The 22,631-nt window shown below is 45.8% G+C and overlaps 2 protein-coding genes across 2 annotated transcripts in view; both read right to left on the bottom strand.

The window, feature by feature from the left end:
- The window catches only part of LOC147117180 (pituitary tumor-transforming gene 1 protein-interacting protein-like), a 119,298-nt gene extending 98,357 nt beyond the window's left edge, over nucleotides 1-20,941 (bottom strand). The window contains exons 1-3 of the mRNA XM_085987940.1: nucleotides 20,841-20,941; nucleotides 18,198-18,306; nucleotides 242-368 (exon numbers count right to left, since the gene is read on the bottom strand). Coding sequence (XP_085844066.1) covers nucleotides 242-368; nucleotides 18,198-18,276 — 206 coding nt within the window. The 5' untranslated portion in view covers nucleotides 18,277-18,306; nucleotides 20,841-20,941. The remainder of the gene's footprint in view (nucleotides 1-241; nucleotides 369-18,197; nucleotides 18,307-20,840) is intronic.
- LOC147117178 (pituitary tumor-transforming gene 1 protein-interacting protein-like) overlaps nucleotides 19,496-22,631 on the bottom strand; it is a 45,584-nt gene continuing 42,448 nt past the window's right edge. The window contains exons 4-5 of the mRNA XM_085989344.1: nucleotides 20,841-20,893; nucleotides 19,496-19,579 (exon numbers count right to left, since the gene is read on the bottom strand). Coding sequence (XP_085845470.1) covers nucleotides 19,496-19,579; nucleotides 20,841-20,893 — 137 coding nt within the window. The remainder of the gene's footprint in view (nucleotides 19,580-20,840; nucleotides 20,894-22,631) is intronic.

Here is a 22,631-nt window from a genome sequence, read left to right as displayed (position 1 = left end):
GCAAGTCTGGTTCACAAGACTGACATCACCCTGTGTCCTTCAAAGTTGTTTAGCCTGAAAAATAAATTCAGATGCTGCCCATTGGTTTAATGTATTTTTTTTTTTTTTTAAAACAGTATACAATATCTAGGCCTTTGTGCCCCAGCTTACGGTTCTTAAATGAGACCTGTCATTTGAGAGCCATCATTGACTCAGACTAGACTACAGTACATGCTCAGAATATTTCTAAGATGACAATTACCCGTGGGATTTCTTCCTGCAACAGCAACATACTTTCTTCTTGCAACAGCAACAACAGCAGCACACCAAAAACAGCAGAACGAGTCCCACAACTACAGACATTGCAATGATCAAGGATTCGAAGTTCACTGCAGAAAAATAAAAGATTAGCAGAATTAAAGAGTGTAACTCAGCACCATAGTCATTATAAACCACTTTTGATCACCACTCTCCACAGGCTCCAGCATTTTTTTTTTCAGTACTTGATCATGCTGACCATTATAGTATCTGCTGTTGACTTCATTTTCTTTACTGACTTCAATAGAATCAAGTTGATCCTACTTTGGTTTTGGCTGTGCCTGCCATCAAATCCAGCATGATTCTCATGAACTCTCAGTCTATTTATGTTCAGACATAGAACCGGTATATTGTAGAAGGGAGGGAAAGGAAAGAGGAGTAGACTGAAAACAAACCAACGCACACAGCCACGGGGAGGGCAGTTCAGAAGAAATATATACACTGCATGTTGCTGTGTGCGCGTCTGCTTTCTCCATCTCCTTAATTTTAATATGGCCAGGAGACACAGTTTAAACATTAAAGCAGAAGGAAAATAATCTGAATGATCAGACAGTAGCAACTGGACAGCCATTACAACAGTTTCTTCCATTACCAGATATTTGGAGTTCCATATTCAGCATTTTCAGAATGGACGAATGGATTTATTTTCAGTGATTGATTTTAAGTGAGTGCTAAACCAATAAACATTTTTCTGTAGCGTCCTGTTTATTATAACTATAAACTAGGTATAAGAAACCAACTTCCGATAAATGCTTATCACAGGTTACAGAAATCTGTGTGGAGCGAGAAGACAAAAAAGACAAGATTCTTGAATCTGCTTTGTTGCACTTTTAATACTGAACAAAAAGGTGAAACCCAAACTGTATCTTAAACATGCAAAACAAGTTCTGAGATTTACTTATAGTATCATTTATTTTAATACTAGCTGGGGGGAGCCCGGCTTTGCCAGGGCTGTTTTGGGCCGGGCGGTTTAAATCGAGTGCGAGGCTTTGGGGCCCTGTCTGTGTCCCTTTGTGAATGTGCTGCCGGGCAACATTTCTACCTTTTAATACCTTGAAAGATGAAAGTGAAAGTACTTATAAAACATTTTTGGTAAATCTTATGTTATTTTTAGCATCCCATCCACAGAAGCATCCCATCCACAGAAGCATTGTAGAATGTGTGACTTGTACTCCATTAAGGGCAGTGGTTCCAAAAACATAAAATGTAGTATTACCAAATCATAAGTAAATTTGGAGCACAAGCACCAAAACGTTTCCTTTATTTCTCGAAAGTTACATTTATATAAAAAAAAACTAGGGGCCAGTGCCTTTGAAGGGGTGGGAAGTATTTTTTTTAAACTTTGTGCAATAATATCCATTTTTCACTTCTGTGCCAATGCCCGGTCAAGCTGCTCCCTGGTCTCTCCCAACAATCCTCTGAATCAACTGTTAGAAGACACAAAAAGTGGCCTCAGGATGACTGTACTTCCAATTTTCCCCTCGCACCGTAGTCTGAAATACCTGAGCTGTGCTCATCACATCCCCAAAGTCAATGGGCTGAGATGGGGAGGGGTCAGGGCATCTCACTGCTCTGCAGTGCTTCACATACTGGAGAATATAAGCTCCACTCTTGCTAGTTTGTCAATTTGTACAGGTAAAAAAATCCCAAATTGTGGACATCTGAAATAAAAATCCGAAAATGCTGGCAATGCAGCTGAAAGGGTCATTATGAAACATTAATTGATCTTTTACTTTCAGATGCTCTGTGCTTCTAGCATTTTCTACTTATTTTTGTCATATTATATGGTGCACTTGAAGGTCTGTCACCTTCTCCTGATCCCTCAACGTATACTGATAAATTCAAACATGTCTGTTCCCTTATCTGGCTACAAAATACCATGGAAATGAGCAAGACCAGCTTGTAAGTATATTAGGTTAAAATTTTCATTTTGAAATATATAACTAAATTTGTAGAGAATGATTTCATTGGCCCATTTTTATTTTAAAGTCAGGTCCACACTAAATAGAAAACTCCTTCAAACAACCTAACATTTCTGCAGTTTTCCCACATTTAAAAACATGTCCATCAAGCTGAAAATATTGACATTTTTGTTTGCCCTCTGTTCTGACCCAAAGGGATCCAACTGAGTCTATTCAGGAAGACACCGGATCATTAAAAGCTTCAGAAACCTTTTCTGTAGAGGTTAAGAGCAGCGAACAGAGACTGTAATGGAAAAAACATTTCCAAGACTGCAGGCTTGATTTTGTATAGTGCAGTGCTGCCACCCAGTGCATTCCCATATTTATTAACAAAAATATTCTACAAAAATTATTTTATTGATGTGCTCTGTTGTATACTTATTATACTGGATTAAATATATAATCCAAAGAAAAAAAATACAACAGTACATTCGTTTATTTAAAAGCTGCCTGCTTGTCCTGAGCAGCATAATTTCTTCGCTAAGCAAGTGGCTTGCTAGTGCCATTTGGCTGATCGCACAAGCTAATTCCCTTACTACAGTTTTCATTCCAGCCTGACTCTGGGCTGTGACATTATCGGAACCTTCTGTACAGTTTGTATTAAAAGATACACAAACTGAAGGGGAATCAAACCTTTCATCTTCCTATGAGCCTGGTGACAAAACCCATGCGAGTACGTTTGCTGCTGTATTATTTCCAAAGATGCAGAGATTGAATTCAAACTGCTTCAAGAACTGCAGCAGGGCCAATCTACAAGGTCAATGTGTAGAAGGATTTCTGGACATAGTTCCTGAAGTGTTTTTAAAGCAGTCTGTACACATCAGGAAGCAGCATTGCTCTGAAATGCCATATGGCTTTTAGGTGATTGGGAACAAATATGAATGCATACATAATTTTTCCACTCTCAATTTATATCACCACCCAGTCAGAAAGGTGTTGATTAGTAGAACTTATCAAACTATGAATATTTTTTTATGAGGCAAGATTTAAAACTTTAAATAGCACTGAAAGCAAAAACTTGATATTTTACTGAGCAGATGAGTTGTAGAAACAAAAATGTTTCAATATATCGTTACTCAACTACAGTACTGGGCATTTATCGGATATCCTGCTGCATGCCTAAGATCTTAGATTGCTGCCTGCAAACTGAATACCTCTGAACCCTCAAACATCACTCCTATTTCACTGTACTACAGAATGAGCTCCTCTGCACTTTTCCCTTCCTTAGACTCCTAGCACAATCTGTAATGTTGTGTGCAGGGTAGGCTAATAAGACACCAGGTTACCCTCCTCATTCAGCTAAATGCAGGATCTTGTATCAATCACATCCTCAGAATCTTGTTAGTGCATGTCCACAGTTCCAAACATACCACAGAGAATTGAGGAATAAGCTGGATGGAAGTTTTAATTGTCAATATTTGACTATGTTTCCTGAATGAGTGAAGTACGCCTAAAATCTAGTACACAATCTAATCATCTTCCTCCATCAGTCTCCTAAAAAGATACCAACATAGGCACCAACTTTGAGGAGGTGGAAAGAATACTGAATGCTGCCCCCATCTGAGATAATTGTCTTAGCCTTAGGCTGGGCAGGCTTGTTACCAGAATATGGCATCTGGCAACCTGTTTTTTTTTTGCAGCGGTGAAATCAGCCATTGTAAATTTCCTGTACTCAAGCAGTCACTTCCATCAGTCACTACAGCTCCCTGGAGCATGCAAATTTTTAATTGACTGATTTAACTGACGGCAAAGGAGAAGCAGGTCACCAGCTGGTAAGTTCTTGCAATGAGCACAACCTGCCTGAGCTCCATGTAAACTGGGGCGGGGGGGGGAGAAAAGAGGGGCGGCGGGGGGGGAGGAAGAGAGGCGGGGGGGGAAGAGAGGCGGGGGGGGAAGAGAGGCGGGGGGGGAAGAGAGGCTGGGGGGGGGGGGAAGAGAGGCTGGGGGGGGGGGAAGAGAGGCTGGGGGGGGGGAAGAGAGGCTGGGGGGGGGGAAGAGAGGCTGGGGGGGGGAAAGAGAGGCGGGGGGCGGGAAGAGAGGCGGGGGGCGGGAAGAGAGGCGGGGGGGGAAGAGAGGCGGGGGGGGGAAGAGAGGCGGGGGGGGAAGAGAGGCGGGGGGGGAAGAGAGGCGGGGGGGAAGAGAGGCGGGGGGGGAAGAGAGGCGGGGGGGGAAGAGAGGCGGGGGGGGAAGAGAGGCGGGGGGGAAGAGAGGCGGGGGGGGAAGAGAGGCGGGGGGGAAGAGAGGCGGGGGGGAAGAGAGGCGGGGGGGAAGAGAGGCGGGGGGGGAAGAGAGGCGGGGGGGGAAGAGAGGCGTGGGGGGAAGAGAGGCGGGGGGGAAGAGAGGCGGGGGGGAAGAGAGGCGGGGGGGGAAGAGAGGCGGGGGGGAAGAGAGGCGGGGGGGGAAGAGAGGCGGGGGGGGAAGAGAGGCGGGGGGGGAAGAGAGGCGGGGGGGGAAGAGAGGCGGGGGGGGGAAGAGAGGCGGGGGGGAAGAGAGGCGGGGGGGGAAGAGAGGCGGGGGGGGAAGAGAGGCGGGGGGGGAAGAGAGGCGGGGGGGAAGAGAGGCGGGGGGGGAAGAGAGGCGGGGGGGGAAGAGAGGCGGGGGGGGAAGAGAGGCGGGGGGGGAAGAGAGGCGGGGGGGGAAGAGAGGCGGGGGGGAAGAGAGGCGGGGGGGAAGAGAGGCGGGGGGGAAGAGAGGCGGGGGGGAAGAGAGGCGGGGGGGAAGAGAGGCGGGGGGAAGAGAGGCGGGGGGGAAGAGAGGCGGGGGGGAAGAGAGGCGGGGGGGAAGAGAGGCGGGGGGGAAGAGAGGCGGGGGGGGAAGAGAGGCGGGGGGGGAAGAGAGGCGGGGGGGGAAGAGAGGCGGGGGGGGAAGAGAGGCGGGGGGGGAAGAGAGGCGGGGGGGGAAGAGAGGCGGGGGGGGAAGAGAGGCGGGGGGGGAAGAGAGGCGGGGGGGGAAGAGAGGCGGGGGGGGAAGAGAGGCGGGGGGGAAGAGAGGCGGGGGGGAAGAGAGGCGGGGGGGGAAGAGAGGCGGGGGGGGAAGAGAGGCGGGGGGGGAAGAGAGGCGGGGGGGGAAGAGAGGCGGGGGGGGAAGAGAGGCGGGGGGGAAGAGAGGCGGGGGGGGAAGACAGGCGGGGGGGGAAGAGAGGCGGGGGGGGAAGAGAGGCGGGGGGGGAAGAGAGGCGGGGGGGGGAAGAGAGGCGGGGGGGGGAAGAGAGGCGGGGGGGGAAGAGAGGCGGGGGGGGAAGAGAGGCGGGGGGGGAAGAGAGGCGGGGGGGGAAGAGAGGCGGGGGGGGAAGAGAGGCGGGGGGGGAAGAGAGGCGGGGGGGAAGAGAGGCGGGGGGGGGGGAAGAGAGGCGGGGGGGGAAGAGAGGCGGGGGGGGAAGAGAGGCGGGGGGGGAAGAGAGGCGGGGGGGGAGAGAGGCGGGGGGGAGAGAGGCGGGGGGGAGAGAGGCGGGGGGGGAGAGAGGCGGGGGGGGAGAGAGGCGGGGGGGGGAGAGAGGCGGGGGGGGGAGAGAGGCGGGGGGGAGAGAGGCGGGGGGGAGAGAGGCGGGGGGGAGAGAGGCGGGGGGGAGAGAGGCGGGGGGAGAGAGGCGGGGGGGAGAGAGGCGGGGGGGAGAGAGGCGGGGGGGAGAGAGGCGGGGGGGAGAGAGGCGGGGGGGAGAGAGGCGGGGGGGAGAGAGGCGGGGGGGAGAGAGGCGGGGGGGAGAGAGGTGGGGGGAGAGAGGTGGGGGGAGAGTGGCGGGGGGGAGAGAGTAGAGGGGGAGAGAGGCGGGGGGGGAGAGAGGCGGGCGTGTCGGTGCGGGGGTGGGGGGTAAAGAGACGTGTGGGCGGGGCATCACACCAGGATGGCCTGAGGGCGCCCCGCTTCTTCCTTGAACAGAGGCCCACCCAGTCCCCATCCACCACCACCCTCCTCCACCTGGCTGAACTTGTTCTCACATTGAACAACTTCTCCTTTGACTCCACTCACTTCCTCCAAATCAAAGGTGTTGCTGCAGGAACCCGCATGGGTCCTAGCTATGCCTGCCTTTTCGTGGGACATGTGGAACACTCTTTGTTCCAGTCCTACTCAGGTCCCCTCCCTCACCTCTTTTTCCGGTCCATTGATGACTGTATCGGTGCCGTTTCCTGCTCTCGCCCTGAACAAGATAATTTCATTCACTTTGCTTCCAATTTCCACCCTTCCCTCACCTTCACATGGTCCATCTCCGACTCTTCCCTTCCTTGACTTCTCCATCTCCATCTCTGGGGATAGGTTATTGACAAATATTCACTACAAGCCCACTGACTCCCACAGCTACCTGGACTACACTTCCTCCCACCCCGCTTCCTGTAAGGCCACCTCCAGCCTGATCCCACCACCAAACACATCTTCCCCTCACCTCCCCTTTCAGCATTCCGAAGGGACTGCTCCCTCCGCGACACCCTGGTCGACTCCTCTATCACCCCCAACACCCCTTCCCCCAGCACCTTCCCGTGCAAATTAATGCAGATGTAGTCCGTGGTCAGGGACAGGACGGTGTGACTACGAGTGAGGCAGGTACAGGGATCCAGGAGGTAGTGTTGAAGGAGCCGCAGCCCTTGCTCTTGTCAAGCAGGATCGAGGTTCTTACTCCCTGTGAAGGCGGGAGCGGGGACTGCAGGGAGGATGAGCAACCTGGCCACAGCACCGTGGTACAGGGGGCCATTCAAGTGGAGGGAGTATAAAGAAATGTTGTAGTGGTGGGGGATAGATAGGGTTCTCTGCAGTCAAGAGCGGGAGTCCCGAAGGCTGTGTTGCCTGCCCGGTGCCAGGGTTAAGGACATCTCTTCTGGGCTGGAAAGAAACTTGGAGTGGGAGGGGGAGGATCCAGTTGTCGTGGTCCATGTTGGTACAAACGACGTAGATAGGACAAGGAAGACGGTTCTGTTAAAGGAGTATGAGCAGCTAGGGGTCAAATTAAAAAACAGAACCTCAAGGGTAATAATCTCTGGGTTATTACCTGAGCCACGAGCGAATTTGGCTAGGATAAATAAAATTAAAGAGTTAAATGCGTGGCTCAAAGACTGGTGTGGGAGAAATGGGTTTTGCTTCTTGGGACACTGGCACCAGTACTGGGACAGGAGGGAGCTGTTCCGTTGGGACGGACTCCACTTGGCCAGTGCTGGGACTAGAGTCCTGGCGAATCATATAACTAGGGTTGTAGAGAGGGCTTTAAACTAATTAGTGGGGGGGAGGTTTCTAGAGAGTAAATAATAGAAATGACAACAGAGAAGGTCATAGACTTAGGTAGCAGTGGGGGAACGAAAAAACAGAACGTGTCAGGAAGGGACAGAAGGTATGGAGTAAAAGGTAAAGTACTAAAAGGGGAAAAAACAGGAACTAAGTGTCACAAAACATATTGGAAAGTTCTCTATCTGAATGCACGTAGCATTCGTAACAAAATGAATGAGTTAACGGCACAAATAACTACATATGGGTATGATCTTGTGGCCATTACAGAAACATGGCTGCAGGGTGACCATGACTGGGAATTAAACATACCAGGTTATTTAACAATCAGGAAGGACAGGCAGGAAGGGAGGGGAGGTGGGGTGGCTATGTTAATAAAGGAAGGAATCACTATAATACAGAGAAATGATATTAGGTCAAAGGAGCAAGATAGTGAAACAGTTTGGGTGGAGATAAGGAATAATAAGGGGAAAAAAACACTAGTTGGCGTAGTCTATAGGCCTCCGAACAGTTGCAACTCTGTTGGACGGAGTATTAATCAGGAAATAGTTGAGGCTTGTAATAAGGGAACAGCTATAATTATGGGGGATTTTAACTATCATATTAACTGGACAAATCAAATTGGGCAGAGCAGCCTTGAGGATGAGTTCATTGAGTGTATTCGGGATGGGTTTCTTGAGCAGTATGTATCTGAACCGACCAGGGGGCAAGCAACCTTAGATTTGGTCCTGTGTAATGAGACAGGATTAATTAAAAATGTCCAAGTAAAGGATCCCCTTGGAATGAGTGACCATAACATGGTTGAATTCCATATTCAAGTAGAGGGTGAGAAGGTTGGATCTCAAACAAGCATGCTGAGCTTGAATAAAGGAGACTGTGAAGGTATGAGAGCGGAATTGATTAGAGTGGACTGGGAAAATAGATTAAAGGGTAAGACGGTACATGATCAGTGGTGTACATTTAAGGAGTTATTTTACAACTTCCAAAAATATATATTCCACTGAGGAAAAAAGGGTGTAAAAGAAAAGATAGCCATCCGTGGCTAAGTAAAGTAATTAAGGATAGTATCCGACTAAAAACAAGGGCATATAAGGTAGCCAAATCTAGTGGGAGGATAGAAGATTGGGAAGTCTTTAAAAGACAGCAAAAAATAACTAAATGATTGATTAAGAAAGGGAAGATAGATTATGAAAGTAAATTAGCAAAAAATATAAAAACAGATAGCAAAAGTTTCTATAGTTATATAAAAAGAAAAAGGGTGGCTAAAGTAAATGTTGGTCCCTTAGAGGATGAGACCGGGAAATTAATGGTGGGAAACATGGAGATGGCAAAAACGCTGAACAAATATTTTGTATCAGTCTTTACGGTAGATGACACTAACAATATCCCAACACTGGAGAAACAGGGGGCTCTAAGGGGGGAGGAGCTAAATACGATTAAAATCACTAAGGAAGTGGTACTTGGTAAAATAATGGGACTCAAGGCGGATAAATCCCCTGGACCTGATGGCTTACATCCTAGGGTCTTGAGGGAAGTGGCGTTAGGGATTGTGGATGCATCGGTAATAATTTTCCAAAACTCCCTGGACTCAGCAAAGGTCCCGGCAGATTGGAAAACTGCTAATGTAACACCCTTATTTAAAAAGGGTAGTAGGCAGAAGGCTGGAAACTATAGACCTGTTAGCCTAACATCTGTGGTTGGTAAAATGTTAGAGTCCATTATTAAGGAGACAGTAACGGGACATTTGGATAGACATAATTTAATAGGACAAACTCAGCATGGCTTCATGAAGGGGAAGTCATGTTTGACAAATTTGCTCGAGTTCTTTGAGGAAGTAACATACAGGGTGGATAAAGGGGAACCAGTGGACGTAGTGTATTTAGACTTCCAAAAGGCATTTGACAAGGTGCCACACAAAAGATTATTGCTCAAGATAAAAAATCACAGGATTGGGGGTAATATTCTGGCGTGGGTGGAGGATGGCTCTCTAACAGAAAGCAGAGAGTTGGGATAAATGGTTCATTCTCAGACTGGCAATCAGTAACTAGTGGTATTCCGCAGGGGTCAGTGCTGGGTCCCCAACTCTTTACAATCTATATTAACGATTTGGAGGAGGAGACCGAGTGTAACATATCAAAGTTTGCAGATGATACAAAGATGGGAGGGAAAGTAGAGAGTGAGGAGGACATTAAAAAACCTGCAAAGGGACATAGACAGGCTAAGTAAGTGGGCAGAGATTTGGCAGATGGAATACAATACTGGAAAGTGTGAGGTTATGCACTTTGGCAGGAAAAATCATAGAGCAAGTTATTATCTTAATGGCAAGAAACTGGAAAGTACTGTAGTACAAAGGGATCTGGGGGTCCTGGTGCACGAAACTCAAAAAGTTAGTATGCAGGTGCAGCAAGTGATCAAGAAGGCCAATGGAATGTTGGCTTTTATTGCCAGGGGGGTAGAATATAAAAACAGGGAGGTATTGCTGCAGTTGTACAAGGTATTGGTGAGACCGCACCTGGAATACTGCATACTGTTTTGGTGTCCATACTTAAGAAAAGGCATACTTGCTCTCGAGTCAGTACAAAGAAGGTTCACTCAGTTAATCCCGGGGATGAGGGGGTGGTCATATGAGGAGAGGTTGAGTAGATTGGGACTCTACTCATTGGAGTTCAGAAGAATGAGAGGCGATCTTATTGAAACATATAAGATTGTGAAGGGGCTGGATCGGGTGGATGCGGTGAGGATGTTCCCAATGATGGGTGAAACTAGAACTAGGGGGCATAATCTTAGAATAAGGAGTTGCTCTTTCAAAACTGAGATGAGGAGAAGCTTCTTCACGCAGAGGGTGGTAGGTTTGTGGAATTTGCTGCCCCAGAAAGCTGTGGAAGCTACATCATTAAATAAATTTAAAACAGAAATAGATAGTTTCCTAGAAGTCAAGGGAATTAAGGGTTACGGGGAGCAGGCAGGAAATTGGACATGAGTCTAGGTTCGGAATGGTCATGGCCCTGTGGGTAGTGGAGTGGGCCCAGGGGCCGTGTAGCCTGGTTCTGCTCCTACTTCTTGTGTTCCAATTCTGTGTTAGATTTCAGGAGATGGTTTTATTCCTGTTCCTGGCTGGGGTGGAGATCGCCTTTACAGAAGGTAAGTACTGTAGAAAATATAGGGACAGAGTGATCTCCTGGACGAGTTTCGAGCGCCTAGATGGGTCGGAGAGGAATTTCCCATATTTTTTCTCCCAAATTGGCCATTGGGTTTTTTATCTGGTTTTTCGCCTCTCCCGGGAGATCACATGGGTTCGGGTGGATGGAGAGTGATAGAAGATTTGAGGTTAGGATCAGATCAGCCATGATCTTATTGAATGATGGAGCAGGCTCGAGGGGCTGATTGGCCTACTCCTGCTCCTATTTCTTATGTTCTTATGTTCTTACAGCCTTCTGGACTCAACATAAAGTTCAACAATTTCAGATCATATCCTCGGCCCCTATCATATATATATTTTTTATCCACACTTTTTGTCTGTGTCTTCTTTTCTTCTCTCCCACATGGCAGCTGTCTTTCATTCAGCCAGCACAATTTACACTTCATCTAGAGCCATCCTTTGTTTCATAACCTGTCACATTACCATCTCCTTTTGCCTTGAATATCTCTTAACCTCTCCTGCCTTCTATCCGATCACAGACCTTCCCTTTTCTTCTTTCATCCCCTCCCCCCTTTCCCAGCCCCTACACTTGCTTAAAAATCCATTCCATTTCCTGCTTTTTTCCAGTTCTGACGAAAGGTCATCGACCTGAAACGTTAACTCTGTTTCTCTCTTCACAGATGCTGCCTGACCTGCTGAGTATCTCCAGCATTTTCTGTTTTTATTCCCAATATGAACTGCTTATTTGGAATCCTCAACACCAGCAGATAGAGGAGTTTTGTGCCCTATTATTCTAGGCTTGATTTGAACCCAGATTGCTGAGCCAAAATGTCAGTGTCTAAACAACTCCACCATAAAGTTTCCTCCTCCCTTCATTTAATGCTCATTATCTGCAAAATCCTAATCCAGTTTACTAACATTAGAAGCTCTGTACAAATTTCCAAGTGCAACTTCCACATTACCTCAAGTACATATATAACTAAGTACAGTAGAAATTATAATTCCCAATTTAAAAGGAATGGTAAATCATAGTATTGACAAAATATTTACTAATAAAGTAACACTCATAATCTGAATACAGTAGTGCAATGGTTACGTTACTGAACTAGTAATCAATGATCCCGGTCTGGAGGTCCCACGCAGGCTGCTTGCCGGCTTCTAAATGGAAAAAACTGAGCATGCGCGGAAATTTGAATGGGCTGCATAGCCCGTTAAAGGGGTTGCGCGCCCCAAAAAATAGCGCGAATATTGCTGGTAATGTAGACGCCCGAATAATTAATCCAGAGAACAAAGCAGTTTGAGAATTTGAATTCAGTTTTTTTAAAAACTGGCATCAGTAAAAGTGACCATGAAGCTACCAAATTGTCATAAAAACCCTACTGGTTCCCTAATACCCTTTAGGGGAGGAAGCGTGGTATCCTTACCTTGTCTGGTCTGTATGTGACTCCACATACAAAAGTAGGAGAGTTATGCTGAACCTTTAAAAAGCGCTGGTTAGGCCACAACTGGAGTATTGCGTCCAGTTCTGGTCACCACACTTTAGAAGGATGTGAAGGCCCTTGAGAGAGTGCAGAGGAGATTTACCAGAATGGTTCCGGGGATGGGGGAATCTTAGCTACAAGGACAGGTTGGAGAAACTGGATTTGTTTTCATTAGAGCAAAGGAGATTGAGGGGTGACTTGATAAGAGTGTACAAGATTATGACGGATTTGGATAGGCTAGACGGGGAAAGGCTGTTCCCACTAGTTGATGGTACAAGGACTAGGGGACACAGGTTTAAGAGTTTGGGCAAGAAATACAGTGGGGGATGGGAGGAAAATCTTTTTTACACAGCAAGTGGTGGTAACCTGGAATTCGCTGCCGACGGAAGTGGTGGAAGCGGAGACGCTCAATGTTTTCAAGGGGAGACTGGATAGGTACTTGAGGGAAATAAACTTGCAGAGCTACGGGGATAGAGCGGGAGAATGGGACTGACTGGATTGCTCTACAGAGAGCCGGCACGGACTCAATGGGCCGAATGGCCTCCTTCTGTGCCGTTATGACTCTATGACTAATGTGGTTCTCTCTTAACGGTCCTCTGAAGTGGCTTAGCAAGCCACTCAGTTGTATCCACTACAAAGGATAACAAGAAGCATTGCGACAGCACCCTCGCCACATGGACTGCAGCGGTTAATGAAAGGGGCACCGAGGCAGCAGTACAAAAGCAGGAACGAGGCGAGGCCCGACCAGATCGGACCAGGAGAGCACTGAGGCGGCAGTACAAAAGCAGGAGCGAGGCGAGGCCCGACCAGGAGAGCACCGAGGTGGCAGTACAAAAGCAGGAGCGAGGCGAGGCTTGCCAACTCAGCAGCGGGGAGAGAGGTAAAAAGTAATCAGAGTGTGACGTCACCAGGGAGCAGGTAAGTGATTGGTTGGTGAGTATTTCTCTTTTTTAATCTTTAACTCTGTAGTTTATAGTTACTAAGGTCTTTTCTGGTGTAGCAGGGACTGTTGGTAAACCATACAAGCGACTTAAGAGTTATCTTTAATTGGTGATAGTGAATTAATTTAAATTAATTGAAGGGTAAGTCATGCCAGGAGAGCCCAGCCCCGTGTTATGCTCCTCTTGCTCGATGTGGGAATTCAGGGACACTGCCGGTGTCCCTGATGACATGTGCCAGAAATGCATCCAGCTGCGGCTACTAGCAGACCGCATTGCGGCGCTGGAGCTGCGGATGGATGGGCTTTGGAGCATTCACGATGCTGAGAGGGTCGTGGATAACACGTTTAGTGAGTTGGTCACACCGCAGGTAAGGGCTGCACAGGCAGAAGGGAAATGGGTGACCATCAGGCAGAGCAGTAGAGGCAGGCAGGTAGTGCAGGGGACCCCTGTGGCCATCCCCCTCTCAAACAGGTATACCGATTTGGATACTGTTGAGGGGGATGACTTACCAGAGGACGGCAGCAGCAGCCAACTTCCTGGCACCAGGGGTGCTTCTGCTGCTCAGGAAGGGAGGAAAAAGAGTGGGAGAGCAATAGTGGTAGGGGATTCTATCATAAGGGGTACAGATAGGCGTTTCTGTGGCCGTAGACGTGACTCCAGGATGGTTTGTTGCCTCCCTGGTGCCAGGGTCAAGGATGTCACTGAACGGCTTCAGGGCATTCTGAAGGGGGAGGGTGAACAGTCAGAGGTCGTGGTTCACATTGGGACCAATGACATGGGTAGGAAGAGGGATGAGGTCCTACAGCAAGAATTTAGGGAGCTAGGTAGCAGATTAAAGAGCAGGACCTCTTAAGGTTGTAATCTCTGGATTACTCCCGGTGCCACGTGCTAGTGAGTATAGGAATAGGAGGATAGAGCAGATGAATGCGTGGCTAAAGAGTTGGTGCAGGAGGGAGGGCTTTAGTTTCCTGGATCACTGGGCCTGCTTCTGGGAAAGGTGGGACTTATACATAAGAACATAAGAAATAGGAGCAGGAGTAGGCCAATCGGCCCCTCGAGCCTGCTCCACCATTCAATAAGATCATGGCTGATCTGATCCTAACCACCAATCTACTATCACAGAACCATCTCCTGAATCTAACAGAATTAGACACGCGAAATAGGAGCAGGATCAGGCTACACGGCCCCTGGGCCCGCTCCGCTACCCACAGGGCCATGACCGATCCGAACCTAGACTCATGTCCAAATTCCTGCCCGCTCCCCATAACCCTTTACTTCTAGGAAACTGTCTATTTCTGTTTTAAATTTATGTAATGATGTAGCTTCTACAGCTTTTTGGGGCAGCATATTCCATGGACCTACCACCCTCTGTGAAGTAGTTCCTCCTCATCTCAGTTTTGAAAGAGCAGCCCCTTATTCTAAGACTATGCCCCCTAGTTCTAGTTTCACCCATCATCGGGAGCATCCTCCCCGCATCCACCCGATCCAACCCCTTCACAATCTTATATGTTTCAATAAGATCGCCTCTCATTCTTCTGAACTCCAATGAATAGAGTCCCAATCTACTCAACCTCTCCTCATATGACTTGTACAAGTCGGACGGGTTGCACCTGAACCAGAGCGGGACAAATATCCTTGCGGGGAGGTTTGCTAGCACTGTTCGGGGGGGTTTAAACTAAAATGGCAGGGGGTTGGGAACCTGAGCAGGGAGACAGAGGAAAGGGAAACAGGGATAAAAGCAAAAGATAGGAAGGAGAAAAACAAAAGTGGCAGTCAGAGAAATCAACGGTTTAAATCAAACGTGGCCACAGTAAATAATAATTCTAATAGGTCTAAGTGCGTTAAAAAACAAGCCTGAAGGCTTTGTGTCTTAATGCGAGGAGCATTTGTAATAAGGTGGATGAATTGGCTGCACAAATAGAGGTAAACGAATATGATTTGGTTGGGATTACGGAAACGTGGCTCAAGGATGGCCAAGACTGGGAACTCAACATCCAGGGGTATTCGATATTCAGGAAAGGTCGGCAAAAAGGAAAGGGAGGCGGGGTAGCATTACTGGTTAAAGAAGGGATTAATACAATTGTAATGAAGGATATTAGCTCTGATGATGTGGAATCTGTATGGGTAGAATTGAGAAATACCAAAGAGGAAAAAAACATTAGTGGGAGTGGTATATAGACCTCCCAACAGTAAGGCGGAGGTTGGGGATGGCATTAAAAGGGAAATTAAAGAAGCGTGCAATAAGGGCACAGCAGTCATCATGGGTGACTTTAATCTACATATAGATTGGGCCAACCAAATTAGTAACAATACTGTGGAGGAGGAATTCCTGGAGTGTTTACGGGATGGTTTCCTGGACCAATATGTCGAGGAACCAACCAGAGATCAGGCCATCTTAGACTGGGTATTATGTAACGACAAAGGATTAATTAGCAATCTTGTTGTACGAGGCCCCTTGGGTCTGAGCGATCATAATATGATTGAATTCTTCATTAAGATGGAGAATGAAGTAGTTGACTCAGAGACTAGGGTCCTCAATTTAAATAAAGGAAACTACGATGGTCTGAGGAGCGAGTTGGGTAGGATTGATTGGGGCATGGCACTCAAAGGGTTGACGGTGGATAGGCAATGGCAAACATTCAAAGACCGAATGGATGAGCTACAGAATTTGTTCATCCCAGTTTGGCATAAAAATAAAACAAAAAAGGTGACTCAACCGTGGCTAACAAGGGAAATTAGGGATAGCATAAGACCCAAGGAGACGACATATAAATTGGCCAGAAAAAGCAATAATCCTGAGGATTGGGAGCAGTTTAGAATTCAACAAAGGAGGACAAAGGGATTAATTAAGAAAGGGAAAATAGAATGAGAGTAAGCTTGCAGGAAACATAAAAACTGACTGTAAAAGCTTTTATAGATATGTGAAGAGAAAAAGATTGGTGAAGTCAAGCGTAGGTCCCTTACAGTCAGAATCAGGGGAATTTATAATGGGAAACAAAGAAATGGCAGACCAACTAAATTCATACTTTGGTTCTGTCTTCACAAAGGAGGACACAAATAACCTCCCAGAGATGCCGGGGAACATAGGGCCTGATGAAAGGGTGGAACTGAAAGAAATCAGTATTTGTAGGGAAATGGTGTTAGGAAAATTGATGGGACTAAAGGCCGATAAATCCCCAGGGCCTGATAATCTACATCCCAGGGTACTTAAGGAAGTGGCCCTAGAAATAGTAGATGCATTGCTGGTCATCTTCCAGAACTCGATAGACTCTGGAACAGTACCCATGGATTGGAGGGTAGCTAATGTTACCCCACTATTCAAAAAAGGTGGTCGAGAAAAAGCGGGGAATTATAGACCGGTAAGCCTGACATCGGTAGTGGGGAAAATGCTAGAATCTATTATAAAAGATGTAATAGCAGAGCACTTGGTAAGCAGTGACAGGATCGGACAAATTCAACATGGATTTACAAAAGGTAAATCATGCTTGACTAATCTACTGGAATTTTTTGAGGATGTAACTGGTAAAATAGATAAGGAAGAACCAGTGGATGTGGTGTATTTGGAGTTTCAAGAGGCTTTCGATAAGGTCCCACGTAAGAGATTAGCGTGCAAAATTAAGGCACATGGGATTGGGGACAAGGTATGGACTTGGATAGAGAACTGGTTGGCGGACAGAAAGCAAAGAGTTGGAATAAACGGGTCGTTTTCCGAGTGGCAGGCAGTGACTAGTGGGGTACCGCAAGGATCAGTCCTAGGACCCCAGCTGTTCACAATATATATTAATGATCTGGACGAGGGAATTGGATGTAATATCTCCAAATTTGCAGATGACACAAAGCTGGGTGGGAGGGTAAGCTGTGAGGAGGATGTCGTGAAACTCCAGTACGATTTGGACAGATTGGGTGATTGGGCAGAAACATGGCAAATGCACTATAATGTGGATAAGTGTGAGGTTATCCACTTTGGTGGCAAAAACAGGAAGGCAGATTATTATTTGAATGGCAATAGATTGGGAGAAGGGGAAATGCAAAGAGACCTGGGTGTTCTTGTGCACCAGTCGCTGAAGGTAAGCATGCAGGTGCAGCAGGCGGTCAAGAAGGCAAATGGTATGTTGGCCTTCGTAGCAAGAGGGTTCGAGTACAGGAACAAGGATGTCTTGCTACAGTTGTACAGGGCCTTGGTGAGACCGCACCTTGAGTACTGTGTGCAGTTTTGGTCGCCTTACCTGAGGAAGGACGTTCTTGCCATGGAAGGAGTGCAGCGAAGATTCACCAGGCTGATACCTGGGATGGCAGGAATGACGTATGAGGAGAGATTGTGTCGATTGGGCTTATACTCACTGGAGTTTAGAAGATTGAGAGGGGATCTCATCGAAACTTATAAAATTCTGTCAGGCCTGGACAGACTAGATGCAGGAAGGATGTTTATGATGGCCGGGGAGTCCAGAACCAGGGGTCATAGTCTAAGGATAAGGGGTAAGCCATTTAGGACTGAAATGAGGAGGAATTTCTTCACCCAGAGCGTGGTGAACCTGTGGAATTCTCTGCCACAGAGGGCGGTGGAGGCCAGTTCATTAAATATATTCAAAAAAGAGTTGGATATATTTCTTAAGGCTAAAGGGATCAAGGGATATGGGGAGAAGGCAGGGACAGGGTACTGAACTTGGATGATCAGCCATGATCTCATTGAATGGCGGAGCAGGCTCGAAGGGCCGAATGGCCTACTCCTGTTCCTATCTTCTATGTTTCTATGGGCCCACCCCCACCTTCTCAGGGCAACTAGGATGGATAATAAATACCGGCCTTGCCAGCGACGCCCACATTCGGGCAACCCTTAACCAAGACAAAAACCCTTAGCCAAGACATACTAACTTGGAATCTGCCAACCGATTCAGAATAGGATACAAAACTCCTCTATCTGCTGGTGTTGAGGTTTCCAAATAACCAGTTCATATCGGGATAAGTCCACAGCATACATGTAGCTATCTACATTCAGTTTGATTACAGTTCAGATGGTGTTGGACAGGGACTGGAACAATCATTACGTCTAATCCAGGAACACCAGATCTACAATATAAACATCATTCCACTTTTAAATAGGAATTGTATACATTTTAAATTCTTACCAAGTATTTGGATATTTAGTACAAAATGTATGTTATACTCTTACCCCAGCAAACTCCCCAACGAGCTTGATCCAAAGGACATACTGTACTCGGAGGAATTATACTTGTAACGGGGTACTTCATGCAACGCTGGTCAACAAAACACCAGAGACACTGGAAAACAAGAGTTGAAAATGTGTTAAAATTATGAAAATGCTCACAATAATGGCCCAGCAAAATGCACAGATTTTTTATGAGCACAATCTCTGTCTTAACTTCATTCTGCAGCATCAACCTACTTGGAACTGTGCCTCAAATTCAAATCACCGTTTTAAAACTATATACTCAAAATCGACTACTGTTTTTAAGTTAAATAAGATTTTTTTGAAATCATTAACATGATCCGCTGTTTATAAAAAAAAATTTCCAGGCGAGATCAGGGATTTTACTCGGTAGTATTTACAAATGCTGTTGAGAAGAACTAGCATTACACAGCTCAAAAATTAGTATCAGAATTAATGCAGCACTTATATTTTGTGTTCCATTTTCTATCTTTTCTACAATATATTACCTCGTCACTTTGGTGTATAGCCCTTAAAAAAAAATCAAAGCATGCGCTCCCATATAGTCTACATTTTATTTCCCTGAACTGCGCAGCGTTAAGTTTTACTAAAATGGTTTATTCTGTGAAGAATCTCATTTACATATCTCAATAAGTAAGTGTTAAAAACAGTAGTATACTACTTCAGGGGTGTCTACTGTGGCGCATGGCCCCAAGCCCAAACAGTTCGACTCAAAGTCCAAGCTACCCAGTCTTATTTGCACTTATGTTTATTTATTTGCTGGTTTGTCATGTTTGACTTTTGTGGGGCCTGAAGGTTAGGAAAGGGCTGTTGCAAGTACTAGAAACTTGAGATATATGCATTTAAACTTTACATGCAGTCCCTGATACTCCATGATATGCACCACAAAAACAACTAGTTATATAGCACCTTTAACATATTGAAACATCCCAAGGGGCGTTATCAGACAAAATTTAACACAGAGCCACATATTAGAACAGGTGACCAAAAGCTTGGTCAAAGAGGTAGATTTTAAGGAATGTCTTAAAGGAGGAGAGAGAGGTAGAGAGGTTTAAAGAGGGAAGTCCAAAGCACAGGGCTAGGCAGCTGAAGGTACGGCTGCCAATGGGGGAGTTTTGAAAATCGGGCATGCGCGAGAGGCCAGAATTGGTGGTGCATAGATCTTGGAGGGTTGTAGGGCTGGAGGAGGTTACAGAGATAGGGAGGGGTGAGGCCATGGAGAGATTTGAAAATAAGGATAAGAATTTTAAGGAAAAAATGCTTGAACACCCCGTTCTAGTTCATCTGAAGTTTTGCGCAACAAGTGTGTTCTTCTGTAAGATGCAATAGAATGCATCAAGCCGATATTCTTTCAAATCTGATCTCTGTTAAAAAGATAAAGGCCAAAACAGATGAATGGAGATGTTTAAAGATCCTAAATGGAGAGCTTGGGTAGTACCAACAAGATTCCTAACAAATGCAAATTCACAGCCCAAAACTTCCCCAAATCCATTTATATTGTTACTAATTTTTCAACCTCACTTCAGGCACTAAAGGAATTTACATTTGTCTATTATAGGATGCTTGCACGGCTGGGTTTTAAGTCGATCAGCAGAGAAACCTTTGTTAGGTAATGATGGGATTTTCTGCTCCTGTGTGTCTTAAATTGTTTCGAAAATAGTGGTCAAATCAATTTTTATAATTGAATAAAATGCACCTCGCAAACATGAATAGGACTGAATAAAAGCAGGAGTGCTGCTGAACCTTTTAGTCTTTTCCACTGATGCAAATACCTTGAAAGCTGCAAACTTGTACCTAAATTTTGGCATCACTGTGATTGACAGGAGTCATCTGTTTACACGTTCAGTTGTGTGCATCAAAAGTAAACAGATTACATCCATCGAGGACACTGACAGCTAATCCAGCTGTCAATGGGTAATTGGATGGCTATTTGACAGATTCAGTGAAATCAATGCCACTGATTACTGGGCATTTCCTACTTTCAAGACATCCCTATTTTTCATAAAGGAGTATTAGTTTGAGATAAAGAATATTTGCAGAAGATATCAACTTTTACAGATAATAAAACAAAGTCATTTAAAACAGTTATGCAGTAGAATGTAATTACAGCGCATTGAAATTGCTGCTACAGGAAAGTCAAACTGCCACATTTAAAATTAGAGTCAAATGCTTGGCATCATAAGATACCAACTCTAAATATTTGCCACTTCAAAGCCAATTAATGTCCTGCAGGCTGCAGTGGCTATTTATGTGGTCTGGGGAATCTGATTTTCAGAACTGAAATTAACTGATTAACTATTCAGGGTATATACACGGTGCAACAATCCTGGGCTGTGGGAAAGTGGGAGTTGTAGGTCCTCCAACCCCATGGTCAACTTTATGAGATGAGCAAAAAGAACGTTACAGTTACCGACATCGCTGCTGTTAAATACACTGTGTTCTATATCCATGACCGTCTTTGGAGCTTTGTCTGTAAGAAGTTGAACACCCTGTTATCTGGTGCTAATGTGGGTTTTCACACAGCTGAAGAAGTGAATTAATTTTCCCTCACACAGACGGCTAAATACTCAAACTATAAATTCTAGGACATTCCTCCATAAATCATGATAAAATTGTGATACTCACATTGACATTTTCCAAGCACTCTTCACAAGATGTATTTGTAAAATCTGAGCAATCTATATAAAACAAATAAAACAGTTAGCTACAGAAGTCACAATTTTCTTCTCTTTAGTTGTTCGAAAACTACAGCGAAAGGGATTTAGGATACTGCTCAAAGAACATAAATGAGCAAGTATCTGTAGAAACAATAGCAATGGAGAGCCACAGGCCTGAGCTGTATTGTAAACCCACTTGTGGCTCTTTGTTAAGGTAACATTTTCTTGGAAGGTTGCCCACCCATGGTCTAGAACAGCTATGCAAATTAAACTATTGTGGGCTCGTTCACTCCCGAATCAAATGGTTTCAACAAATGGTTCAATGAAAGAAACTATACCAGACTGGGAAGTTTCACATTTGAAGGCTTCCTTCGGGTTTCCAATTAATGCTTAACGGTTTATGTTTAATGATGGTTGTGTAATTTGAAAACAATATCTGGCTAATACTGCAAGGTTTTCTAATTCATTCTACCTACCAGTTACTGGAACTGATTTTTTCATCAGTGAAAACTTCAACAAATAGTCATTCTTAAAATCTGTATTCTTTCATTTGGGCCCGTCAGTCTTTTTCAATCATAGACGTGGTTATTGCTTTATTCATTACACAAATAGCCTTTTATTGCAAATGATTAAGCTCCAAGTAAATGATAGCATTGCTGGTACATTTATTCTTCCAGTTTTGTTTCCCATTAAACACTTCTCAACCAGGTACAACACAGACCGATGAAAAATAAAGCTCATTTACTGAGCTGAAAGCATCATCACATTTGGAAAACAAATCAATATATTTCTAACTGTTTCACAACTTGTAACACTATTTGCAGAACAGCGTGAATTGGTAATTAACATAACAGTGTAAAGATAAACTTTCTTGGAAAATAGCCACTTTTACACTTTGCGAGTGATGTTGACTCCTGATGTGCAGGTTTCCCCAGTCAGCAGCACTCTAAAGATAAAAGGTGTGCCAAGACCCAGCAGCAATATAGACCCACTGTGGGTCTCGCCTTCTGCCACGGGAACAACCCTGCATCTGAGCTGCTAAACATGTAAAGCTACTTTCACCAATAACAACTTGTATTTATATGGCACCATTAATGTATTAAATGTCCCAAAGTGCTTCACAGGAGTATTAGAAAACAAAAAAATTGACACTGAGCCATATAAGGAGAAATTAGTGCAGATGACCAAAGCTTGGTCAAAAAGGTAGGTTTTAAAAGGAGGAAAGAAAGGCGGAGAGGTTTAGGGAAGGAATTCCAGAGCTTAGGGCCTAGGCAACAGAATGCATGGCCGCCAAAGGTGGAGCAATTAAAATTGGAGATACGCAAGAGGCCAGAATTGGAGGAGCACAAATATTTCAGAGGGTTGTAGGGCTGGAGGAGATAACAGAGATAGGGAGGGGCGAGACCATGGAGGGATTTGAAAAAAAGGATGAGAATTTTTAAATCAAGGCGTTGCTTAACTGGGAGCCAATATAGTTCAACAAGCACAGGGAGTGATGGGTGAACATAAGGAGTGGGGAGGAGGGGTGCGCATGGGGGGCCCAAGGGGTGCGCGGGGCCAAGCCGAGAGGCGGGCTGAGGGGCTTGTGTGGGCGCAGGAGGCGAGGGGGGGGTGTGTCACTGGCAAGGCCTGCATTTATTGCCCATCCCTAATTGTCCTTGAGAAGGTGGTGGTGAGCCACCTTCTTGAACCGCTGCAGGATTGTAGTTTTTCATAGCAGTTTTGATACACCTGAGTGGCTTGCTCGGCCATTTCAGAG

This window comes from Somniosus microcephalus, chromosome 5 (genome assembly GCF_052327205.1).
Source record: "Somniosus microcephalus isolate GS21.2 chromosome 5, FLI_Smic_1.0, whole genome shotgun sequence".
Classification (NCBI taxonomy): domain Eukaryota; kingdom Metazoa; phylum Chordata; class Chondrichthyes; order Squaliformes; family Somniosidae; genus Somniosus; species Somniosus microcephalus.
The sequence above is the reverse complement of the archived record's forward strand: the minus strand, read 5'-3'. Positions and strand labels throughout refer to the sequence as shown.